The sequence below is a fragment of the Beta vulgaris genome, chromosome 1, assembly GCF_026745355.1.
Source record: "Beta vulgaris subsp. vulgaris cultivar EL10 chromosome 1, EL10.2, whole genome shotgun sequence".
Taxonomy (NCBI): domain Eukaryota; kingdom Viridiplantae; phylum Streptophyta; class Magnoliopsida; order Caryophyllales; family Amaranthaceae; genus Beta; species Beta vulgaris.
In genome coordinates this window covers 63,937,725-63,950,159 of record NC_079202.1, presented here as the reverse complement: position 1 = coordinate 63,950,159, position 12,435 = coordinate 63,937,725, and the positions used below count along the sequence as shown (strand labels likewise).

Below are 12,435 nucleotides of genomic sequence, written 5' to 3'. Positions count from 1 at the left end.
TTTCTTTCTTGTCTCTTCCCCCTTGTAATTCATTTTAGTGCCAACCACTTATAAATTGCTTTGATTATAATCGTTTAGGAATGTTATGCACGCAAAATTTATAGTTTAATTTCTTATAACCTTCATTTAATTGAGCATTCTCTATTTAACCTTTTATTATGAAAAACACTAAAAAGTTATCAGTTAAGTTTTAATTTTTTTATTTTCTCTTTATTTTCTTTAATAGAAAATAGTTCATTATCTCAATTTCACGATATGAAGAACTTTCTTTCTCATGTTGTTGGAAATAGTATAAAAATTTCCATTATTCAACAAGAAATTATTTCCAAAATTCAAGAATAACTCTTAAGCACCATTTGTCTCAACCCTAGATGGCTTAAACCTTAATCTTAATTTGAGGTTCCCTATTTTCCTAGGCTAAACAATAAATACCATATTAGTAAGGTTTAGTGAGTCAAACTTTTAATTTGTACTAAAAACTAAATTACCTCTCCTCCATCAACAATCAACAAATCGTCTCAGCAACTGAAAGCGATTTGGTTAATCTGGGAGTAGAGATGGGTTTAGGTTTTACAGTCGGTGTGCTCGGAGTTCTCATTCTCTCTCATGCCGCATACTCCACTATCCAATGTAATTTATCGCGCCTCACGTCTCTCCGTCCACCATTGAATATATGAATGTATGTAGATTTTCCTTTGATTTTCGTATGTAAACTGAATTTTTGTTTATGGCAGATAGAGGATTGTTAAAAATAACCGAGGAAGAGTTTTCAGGACCTCCTATGAATGTGAGTTCCTTTTTTGATCTAATTATTGTATATTCTAGATGTATTCTTTTCGTAATTAAACTTGGAGTTGAAATTTGGGGGTTTTGATGATGCAGGTAGTAATTGAATTGATTCTAGGGTTTCTGTTGTGTATGTACGCTGGGCTGACTGTTCCAGGGAATTTCCACTCTATACATCCATCATCTGAGGAAAATAGGTTATACTTCGTTCTCTCTCTTTCTGCTTAAACTTCTTGAATTCAGACTGTATATGATCTTATCACACTCTGTCGCCCTTTTGATCTGATTATTTGACCTCTACAATTGGACTTGTTACATTGCTAATTGTGATTGAGATTAGATGATGCCAGATTGCATTTATACTAGGTGATGTTTGAGCCTCTTTTTTCGCTGTTGATGCTGTTTTTTTAGGTGGATTTGATTATCTCTAGTGTTGGTTGTCTAATTTTGACAAAATATGGGGTTTCAGATGGAGATATTCATGTGACTTTATTACATTATGAGTTAAAGTTGAAGACGCTTTTAGTTTTTCGCGTGATGAAGTCCATTTTCGACCTCGATTTTGAAGCTGAAACAAATCCATACCATAGGCAATTAGGCTATCATATTTACAACATATAAACTATTATAACTCATAAATTATGTTGTTGAAGTTTTTAACTTTTGGACTAAACTTATGCAAGTGTTTGACTTTTGAATTTCTAATATTGGATTTTTTGGAAATCAAAATGTTACTTTAAATATAATCTGAGAGGGTAGAGTTTGAAACTTGACTCAATATGGAGTTTGGACATTGATATGGTGATCTGAATATAAACTGTAAGTGTAGATTTTTGAAACTTGATTTCAAATTCAGTTTCACTTTGTAAATTCCACAAGATAAACAGGCTATCTGAAGTAGGTTATATGAAATTTGGGACTCTATTCTATTTGTTGATGTGCCACACTTAGGCACTAATTCTGAGCATTTCAGTAATTTTATCTCATTTTTTCTCCCTTTTGGTAATGGGAACTAGAGCATCCTGTTTATGGATTATATAAATTTAAAAGTTCTACAAGTAGAGATCTAAGCATAAGAGAGATTCTAGAGTCTTGTTGACTGCTTTGCATCTCCCGTGGAGGGATCTTTGGCCCACTTTATGTTCAATCTTATGTCGTAATGGATCTCATCATGCCACATTACATGTTTAAACAATCCATCTATCTTAACACGAAATAATTTGCTTAGGATAGAAGAGGACAGAAAATGTAACGGTAAACAAGACCAATGATGGTAAAGCATAACAAGGATCAGGGTCTTGGTTACATGTCGGACAAATGTAGTCAACTTTAATGTCTAATGCAGTTGTTTTCCCATCTTCCAGCTTAATAAAAAATAAATTTCGTCAAGAGAGACAAATGTTAGAGCTGATTTCTCGAAGGTGCTTGTTGGTTTGTCTTTCCTCTTTACCCTTAGACTCTAGAAGATATCTTTGTACGTGTGTCGTGTGGTCAATCATGAAAAATACTTTCCTAAAATGTAAATAGCTACCTCTTCAGACAAAGTTTTCTGTGGAAGACGAGTTTAGGTCATGTCGTCATCAGAGCTTTGGGAGGGAGGGGGAGGGGGAGGAATAGCATGTAGGTTATATATTTAGGGGATTTTGGTACGGGGTCTGTAAGAAAAGGAAAAAGAGTTGTCCTGCTCCTTTTCGTTTCTCAGTGTTTGGTTCACTTTTTGTTTTGGTTAATGAAGTTGACTTGAATGCTTTAATACTATTCCCGTCCCCACCACCCCTTGGGATTTGAGTTACCCCCTTTCAGGTTTTGTCTCGTACACTTTCCTGTTCCCAGCGACTACCACCAACCTGGTCATGTTCAACACCAACACAGTCCTTCATTAGCCACTCTTCACCCCCTTCTCCATCACTTCCCCCACCAGTTTGCCATCAACCGCATTTTAACTCTCCACCTGACCTCGCAAACATAGATATAATCCTTTGGTGGTCGAGTTAGCCACTAAGGTTATGTTCTCTTTACCTAATATAAGGTGGTTTTGTCTGGATCTTATAAGATTTGGTATGGTCTCATACTGATTATATTACGGAGCTAGTCTATAAGAAAATAAAATCATCGTGGAGGATCTTGTTGGTTTCGTGTGTATTTTTCAGAATTCTAATTATCATAATTTTTTCTTATACATAATTCAATATATGTTTGGTATGAAGTTACGGAAATAAGAAGGTTTGGTTTGAAATATCTTGGTGTCATTTGATTCTAACAAGAATGAGTAATAAGTTCTTGAAGTAGGGTGAAGGAAACATAGGCTTTGTTCACTTGTGGGACCTTAATGTTCAAATTCAACCACCATTTGATCGAACCCAACCACCATGGCAGAAGAAAACACTATGTTGGTAGAAAGAGGGAACTCCCGTGGTGGCGTCAAAATATAGGGGCTTGAGTGGCGTCAGGATATTCAGGAAGAGGAGTATGTGTGACCATGGTAGTACAAGTTATGGTAGTAATGAAGGAGGACAGACTATGGTGGTTCAGGATCGGAGGTGTCGTGCTGGACTTCACCAGACAATAAAAAAGGGAATACTTTTTCTGTCTTAAAACCAAACATATCAGGGAATATGAGGAGTTCTATTTCATTCTTCCTCTTCCCTCTTTTAGTTCCTTACATTTCTCCTTAATTAGCCAAACATCCGCTTAATGTTTCTCCTGCCTTTACAAGCCCACATTATCTCATCTAAATCCATCATTTGCTTGTTTAGGCATAATATACTGGGTTCGTTCTGCAAATGGATTTGTTGATGTCCTATACTTGGAGGTACTTGGAGTTAAGTGAGTCCTTCAATTTTTTGTGAGAATGATGACCATTGGGTGGGAGCTAGATTAACTTTGTACGGACTACACATCATAACTATCTGGAAGACTTGACTTCCCAGTGGTTACCGACCACAAAATATTTTATCTCTTCTTTTTGGCAATGGGGACAGACCACCCACACAGGTAGTAGAAAATTGTTGTTCACATATGGATAAGATTGTATATTCATTTAAGGTTGAGATGGAATGACACTTGGGGCATCCTTCTCATAATTAACCTGTATATCTACGCTCAAGCCTGAACTGTTCTTCTCAGAAAGCCTTTTCTCAAGTTTTCAACCAAGTTTCCTTTTCTGATTCTTGATTATTGGCAAGAATCTAGCTGAATATATCTGACACAACGTGTAACTTATCTGAAGCGATTTGGACAAATAGATTTGTTAAAACGCATTCGTAGAGTAGCATGGACTGACCTAGAGATTATGAGGAGAAGCAATACGCAAGACTAGGGTCAAATGAGCACGCTCTATTAATCTCCTTCATTCCAGAGGACGTAATTATATAGTGATTCCCAGCAGGCATCCAAATATTTTCGAATTTTTCCTTACAATCATGAAATTTGTGTTTCACAGGAAATTCTACCTCCCTCATATTTCATCTACGAACCAGAAACCTCTAGAATACTTGTAGGTTTGTTTGTGTAACTTTGAGACTGTCAATTTCCTAAACCCAACTAGGGCAGACTTGTTGATGGTCTCAATTTAGAAAAACCTTTATACTCAACCCCTTCTCCATGTCATATTGTTCTTTCTGCATACTTTGGAACCATTGCCTTATCGACACTTCTCCCTCATATTGTTGTTAATGTCTTCTTGCCACTCACCTTCCAGATTTTCTATGCTATTCCCAAGACGTTACTTCATGGGAAAAAAGGAAAATTAAGAAATTTGTTCTTGTCCATACCCCTGGATGATTTGCCTACACTTTAGGCCAGTACTATGCATTCAATCTTCTCAAATGCAAAATTTAGGTCACCAATCTTGCTGAATTGGTGCTAGATTCTTTTTTCCTTGTACCTTCTCTTGGCCATCTGCTCCACGGATTTTCTTTATCCTGTATGGACTTGCTTGCGTAACATAGTGTGTCCTAGCTGATTGATTATTTCCTGCTCAGTTTGATAGAATCAGACAATATTGCACGGGTTCTCAATGTAATGTTGATGGCTGTTTGTTTCCTGCAAATCGTCACAATTATCTTTGTGAACATTTCATGAACTACATGATACCAACCCTTCATTTGGGGTAAAAATGAAAAGGAGTTGTGCTCTCAGTGTCTGGTTCACTTATTGTTTTGGTTAATGAAGCTAACCTGAATGTAATACTATCCCCCCCCCCCCAACCGGGATTTGAGTTACCCCATTTCAGGTTTTGCCTCGTACACTTTCCTGTTCTCAGTGACTACCACCAATCGGGTCATGTTAAACACCAACACAATCCTTCATTAGCTACCCTTCATCACCTTCTCCATCACTCCTGTCACCACTCACCAGTTTTCTATCAGCCCCATTTTTACTCTCCACCTGACCCCACAAACATATATATAATCCTATGGTGGTCGAGTTAGCCACTAAAGTTATGTTCTCTTTACCTAATATTAAGTGGTTCTCTGGATCTTATAGGATTTGGTATCGTCTCGTACTGATTATATTCAGTAGCTAGTCTATAAGAAAATAAAATCATCATGGAGGATCTTGTTGGTTTCGTTCGTGTGTATTTTTCAGAATTGCAGGCCCTTTAAAGTCTTGACTTTGTTAATTGCAGCCCTAGTGGTTGGGTTTTAAGGCTGCAATTGAAGAGATTTAAATAAAAGGGCTGCAACTAACAATGTCGAGACTTTAAAGGGCTGCAATTGGCGAAAAATCCTTCTAATTATCATAATTTTTTTGTATACGTAATACAATATTTATTTGGTATGAAGTTAATGGAAATAAGAAGGTTTGGTTTGTAATATTTTGGTGTCATCTGATTCTAACAAGAATGATTAATAAGTTCTTGAAGCAAGGTGAAAGAAACATAGCCTGAAGTTCAAATGTGGAACCTTAATGGTGAAATTCAACCTCCATTGGATTGAACCCAACCACCCATGGCAGAGGAAAACACTATGTTGTTACAAATTTATTGGTAAAAAGAGGGAACTCTCGTGGTGCGTAAAAAGATAGGGGCTTGAGTGGCGTCAGCACATTTAGAGAGAGAGGGGTGTGTGTGACGGCAGCACGAGTATGGTAGTGAAGAAGGAGGACATACTATGATAGTTCAGGATGGGAGGTTTCATGCTGGACTTTAACCAAACAATAATAAAGGGAATACTTTTCCTGTCTTAAACCAAACATATCAGGGAAAATGACGAGTTCTATTCCATTCTTCCTCTTTCCCTTTCTTAGTTCCTTTCCTTTCTCCTTATTAGCCAAACAGCCCCTTAATGTTTCCCCTGCATCTACAAGCCCACATTGCCTCATCTAAATCTGTCGTTAGCTTGTTTCGGCACGATATACTGTGTTCTTTCTGCAAATGGTTTTGTTGATGTCCTATATTCAGAGATAGTTGGAGTAAAGTGTATGCACGAGTCCTTCGATTCCTCGTTAGAATGATGACCATTGGGTGGAAGCTAGATTAGCTTTGTACGGACTATGCATCATAACTATCTGGAAGACTTGACTGCGCATTGGTTACAGACCACAAAATATTTTATCTATTTTTTGGCAGCGGGGACAGACCACACAGGTAGTAGAAAATTAATTTTCACACTTGGATAAGAATATATTCATCTAAGGTTGAGATGGAATGACACTTGGGGGAACCCTTCTCATAATTAACCTATATATCTATTCTCTGGCCTGAACTATTCTTCTTTGTAAGCCTTTTTCTCAAGTTTTCAACCAAGTTCCCTTTTTTTATCCTTGATTATTGGCAAGAATCTAGCTGAATATATCTGACACAATGTGTAACTTGTTTGAATCGACTTGGACAAATAGATTTGTTGAAACACATTCGTAGAGTAACATGGACTGACCTAGAGATTATGAGGAGAAGCAATATGCAAGACTAGGGTCAAATGAGTACACTCTATTAATCTCCTTCATTCCGAGGACCTGATTATATAATGATTCCCAGCAGGCATCCCAATGTCGTGAATTTTTTCTCACAATCATGAAAGCTTGTAGTTTCACAGGAAATTCTACTCCCCTCACATTTTATGTTTGAACCAGGAAATACTCTAGAATACTTGTAAGTTTGTTTGTGTACAGTGAGAATGTCAATTGCCTAAACCCAATTAAGATAGTCTTGTTGATGTTCCTAATTTCAACAAACTTTTATACTCAATCCCTTCCCCGTGTCATATTGGTCTTCCTGCATACTTCGGAACTATTGTTGCCTTATCAGCACTTCTCCCTCATATCATTGTTAATGTCTTCTTGCCACTAACCTTCCAGATTTTCTATGCTATTCCCGAGACGTTACCTCATGGTAAAAAAGGAAATTAAGAATTTTGTTCTTATTGATACTCCTGGATTATATTTGCCTACATTTTAGGCCAGTACTATGCATCCAATTTTCTCAAGTGCAAAGTTTAGGTCACCAATCTTGCTGAATTGGGGGCTAGTTTCTTTTTCTTGTATCTTCTCTTGGCCATTTGCTCCTTGGATCTTCTCTATGCTGTATGGACTTGCTTGCGTAAGATTGTGTATCCTAGCCTATTGGTTATTCCTTGCTCAGTTTAACCGAATCAGACAATTTTGCACGGGTTCTCAATGTAATATTGATGGTTGTTTGTTTCCTGCAAATTGTCACAATTTCCTTTGAACAATTATCTTTGTGAATATTTCGTGAAGTACGTGATACCAACCCTTCATTTGGGGTGAAAATGAAAAAGACCAAAAGGTTATTTACTTCGACATTCAATCTTGTGCAGGTGATATTCTGGGCCTTTACATCCTATTTTACTCTACATCTTTGAATTACATAGTCGTTCAATGCGAATTTAATTTAGCAACTTATTAGTCGGAAAAAATGTGTAATAACTAACAAGTGATCATTTTTTCAAGCTGATCAAAGTGGTTTAATATGGTGGTTTCATACTTTTAAATCTGCACCAGTTATGCGTAAATTATAAAATCTCCGACTCTATGCCTCTACACGTTATGTTGTTGAGCTTATGCCTTGTGTGGTAGGAGCTCATATTTTCTGTTTTCAGTCTTTCTATCAAATCAAGATCTATACCACGAGCATTAGCCATGAGGCTTGAAAAGCACCAATGAAGTCTTTCAATAAATATTTTCTAGTTCCCCAAGTACTTACTTTGGCTCCTCATGGTTCTTTTCAATGTATAGACTAGCCCACTTAGACATTCCTTAAAGTTTTGCGAAGCTTGGTTGACTTAATCTAATCTGAATATAATGTACCAGGGATGTCTTTTTTTAGTTTGAGTATTAGGATTATTGTTCTTAGATTTCATCTTCTAATCAGAGACATTGTTATGAGTACGATAACACAAAAAAGACCAGTAAAACCATAAGTACATAGCTTATATGCCACAGTTGGCTGTTGGCAGGATTTGGTAGTTATTTGTGGGAAAGATCTCTGGAAACATTTACTAAAGTCAGGAGCACTTTTTAGTAAATTGATTCATATGTCTGGAAAGATGACATTGAATTCTCGTGCTTTTGGCCCCTTCATTCGATTCGCCGTCCCTGCAAATGTTCTAAATTGCCTAGTTGACAATCTCGCAAGTATGATGTATCGTGAAATAATGAAGCTATGATTTTAAGAATTGTACTTTATGGATTTAAAAAAAGAATCAAAGAAAAGAGATAGCTAAGCGTAAGTGCCTTTTGACACTAGCTGGACTGCAATTGCTCATTTATAAAAATCCTAAACCCCAATGTCCTCTCAGATTTATGGTTTAACTTGGTAAACCTTTAATTATTTCTTATGGCTTTAGGGCAACCATTAAGCGACTGATATCTGTTGGATTTTCCCTGGATCCTTCTATCTATTGACTTTTCAGTGGCACCCAATCGGTCTACTTAGGGTTAAAACAACTAGTAATCAATTCTGATTTTATCTAGAGCTCTTATGGTGGTACGGTGTTCCTTAGTAAGCAGACAGGAGGGAGGGGGAGAGGAATTATGTAAGAGAGACCGTTGAAGAGAGAAAACTAACCTACATAAATTAGACCCTATATTCTTTTTTTAGTTATAAATTTCCCTGTTAAAAGAGGCCTGATAGAAAAAACCTCTAGTGATTCTATATAGACCCCCTATAAAGAGTTAACGATCCTGTCCAGTAGTATGTTAAAATCCTCGCTAGTTGACCTGATCCTGCTTCCCAATGGACTACTGTCCTAAAGCTCTTGTGGTGGTGTGATGGTGTGGTGTTCTTTGTCTTGGGTGTCTACACAGATGTTTGATTTGTCCAGAAACCTTCACTTACTAGTTTCTAATGCGTACGTTCTGGATAAACCTCTTTTTTCGCTATTGTGATTCAACTTAGGAAGTAAGCTATGTTCACAAACGAAAGAGCTGTTAGGTAGAAAGGTACAAAGGTTACCGGTTTATAGTTGCAGTGGGTAAATAGTTTTAAGGAAAAGAGAGGTACTTCTGCAAATGCTCGTGCGGAAGTTAGCCCTCCATATGCAGTGTCTAATGTCCTTTTAGAGAGGCTTATTGATTATTCATGTCATCCTATTTATATGCAGATATCTTATGTTTGTTTGTCCCCCTGCATTTGGTCTTTAACTGTTATAGAATAAGACTAATTAGCGTCTCAATGTTGCTAATATTGGGAAAGTTGATAATGATTGCAGGATAGTTTCTTTGCCTGAGAATTTGGACTTCATGATTTTCAACCATCGAGGCAGATTGGCTCCTTCAAATTCTGATATGAAGCTTAAATTGTGAGATATCATCTGAAGACCTCAGTTCTCTCTTCCAAAAGACTTTGGACTATTTGAAAATTTTGAAGTTGTCTTCTCGTTTCTTACTCTCTTATCTTTTTCTGGCTCAGTGTTTAAGTTGCTGTTTATTTTGCCTATGTTTCAAGTTTCCTCGAGCACTTGAACATAATGCTGTAAAATATAGCTGCAGAATAGATTCTAACTACAGCGGGAAATCATGTTCCGTGCAGTACTACATTGTTACAGATCTTTATTTTGACAATCACTGTGTGAGATGTGTTTATGATTAATTCATTACCAGGCTCTAATATTCATCAGAGATTATCCTACAGATCTCCTTTGTTTTGAGATCATCTGGAAGTACACTTAATGTTTTCTACTTTAGGAAGGCAGCTGAGCAAATTTGCTTGAATGTTAGACACTAATATGATTATTGAATTGTTGCTATGCAATCTGTCACTGTTAAAATTAGCCATGATCTCATTTATCAAGAAAAACACTAAAAATCAAACTATTTGGTATTTTGGTAATGAACAACGAATTGTAGGACATCTATACCCTTGTTTTCTTACTGTAGTTGTCAAGAGAAGGCTATGTGCGCCTTTTCACCACGAAACCATCTGGTGTTAGACCACACTTTTAATCAATGACTGCCTTCTCAATAAAAAAAAACTCGAATCTTGGTAAAATCTGAAACTTGCAACAAGGACCTTAATCGACAAAGGGTCAAAGAAGTTATACTCAACAGTACCAGAAAATACAACATAGTTGATAGAAGTATGATACAACAAACTAAATCAAGTTATACATTGTAATTTTGGATATCCAGAGTTGCAGGATGAGAAAGGATACGTTAAAGAATTTTAGTAGTACAAGTGTGTCAAAAAATGTCAAGTGGAGAAAGAAGATTACTGCTACAAAGCTAGAAACAAAGATAATGTACCAATTATAAATCACCCCATCAACAGACTGACTACTAGCTTCAACCTGACCAAGTTTCCTACACCTACAAAGAATTGACAAGAAAGATGAGTAATTTACATCTGAGACACTTCCTGTGGATTATCCATAGATGATTGCCTAAGAATGAATTCAGCTCTCCTTTTCTTGTCATCCATGGCATCATCTCTTCCCATCAATGATCCCCTCTTTTCATTCATCTTATTCCTAAGATGTATATCCAAATCTTCAACCAGCATTTTCTTTCCAGCCTTCAACTTGAAATGAATCACTGGCCGCCTCTTATTCGGAATCACCCTCTTATCTAAATCCATGGCATCCGAATCCGAAACATCATCACTTCCACCAGCTGCCTTAAATGCATCAATAACAGGAGCAAATGTCTGCTTCACCAACACATGTTTCCTATCACAAACACCATTTTGATACCCATCTTTGTTCCCAACTGGCGGTCCGGACACCGAATTATCCTCCATACACATTCGATTCTCCCCATTCGACCCCGAACACGAGGGTCCGGCTAAAGCATTGGACAGCAGGCGTTGCTGCAAATTAAGCAAAGAACGTTCCGCCTTTCTTCTCTGCCTAGCTTGCTCCCCTTTATCAATCTGAAGTTCCAATTTCCTATGATTCCACACAGGTGTGCGAATATAAGTATGAGGATCTGGAAATGCGGGCAACCAATCTGGTATATGATTACTAACTGGAATTTCAGCCATTTGCAAGAAAGTCGGAGTTTGAATGTGTTTTGATGAAGATGGAATTGGAAAGCGTGGAATTGGTTGTGCAAATGGAATTTCATTCTCTTCCACAAAATGAGACAACTGCTGATTGCTGATTTCTGGCCCTAAATCTTGTAAACCCTTAAATATGTCAAAAACGTTAGATTCTGATCTACCAGCTAAATTAGCATAAAAAGTAGCTGATTTTCCTAAATCACAGATGTATCGAATCACAATATCTGATAATGCTTCTAAACATGATTGCTTCACTGCTTCATATCCAATCCCTTCGCAAATCTGCGCAACCGCCATTTTTGATGCAGCTCGTCCGAAGTCGTCTGCTTCAGCTCTTTCTCTTTCTCTTCCTCGACTATCTTCTTCATTCTCTCTCTTCATTTTTTCACCTTAATCGCTCATATTCAAACCCTAATTTTTTTTTCTTTTTTTTCCTTTTTTTCTCTGTCGTGGATGAACAAAACAACAATTCTTTCAATTTAACCTCCGGGTCCGGGGGGGGCAATCGTGCAATTGTGCGCAATTTCAAGGGCATTTACGTCTTTTGAATTAGAAAAAAAATAGAAGCTTTAAAATAAGTCAAAGTGTGTAATTGTCCAACACCCCAAGGCCCAAACCCAGCCTTCGTATCTTTAACGAGTTTGCTTATTTTTGCAGCCTCCGTTCAACGGAATTGAAATTGCCGAAGATGAATCCCGTCAATTCTCTTCTCCGAATTCTGGTTATTTGAATTTACGTGGATATTATAGATTATTGATTCACATTTCAATTATTTTTTTTTTCAAATATGTTATTTATATTAGTATCCGGTTTATGGATGAGTGCTCCTGGAATAGTTGGTCTGGCTTTAAGGGTGCGTTCTATTCAACTTATTGGACCTGAACTTATTGGAACTTATTTGAACTGAACTTATTGAACCTGAACTGAACTTATTGGAACTTATTAAACCTGATTGGACCTTATTCAACTTATTGGACCTGATTGTAACTTATTAGACTTGATTGAACCTGATTGATCTTATTAGACCTTATTGAAACTTATTGACCCTGATTGAAACTTATTAGATCTTATTGGACCTGATTGAAACTTATTAGACCTTATTGGACCTGATTGAAATTTATTTGACCTTATTAGACAAAAACATTGACCATGAATAACATAAATATTACCACTAATGTAAATACTACCCC

General features: G+C 36.9%; 2 protein-coding genes across 2 annotated transcripts; one reads left to right on the top strand and one right to left on the bottom strand.

Annotated features, from left to right (window-relative positions):
• Nucleotides 1–344: 344 nt before the first annotated feature.
• LOC104886706 (membrane magnesium transporter) lies at nucleotides 345–9,842 on the top strand. The gene is made up of 4 exons (XM_010671224.4): nucleotides 345–630; nucleotides 735–787; nucleotides 883–983; nucleotides 9,459–9,842. Exons 1-4 carry the CDS (start codon nucleotides 558–560, stop codon nucleotides 9,550–9,552), a joined length of 321 nt encoding a protein of 106 aa, XP_010669526.1. The 5' UTR covers nucleotides 345–557; the 3' UTR covers nucleotides 9,553–9,842.
• A 454-nt stretch (nucleotides 9,843–10,296) lies between these two features.
• Nucleotides 10,297–11,972, bottom strand: LOC104886779 (transcription initiation factor TFIID subunit 8). The gene has a single exon (XM_010671326.4). The coding sequence runs from the start codon at nucleotides 11,624–11,626 to the stop codon at nucleotides 10,586–10,588; it is 1,041 nt and encodes a 346-aa protein (XP_010669628.2). The 5' UTR covers nucleotides 11,627–11,972; the 3' UTR covers nucleotides 10,297–10,585.
• Nucleotides 11,973–12,435: the final 463 nt, after the last annotated feature.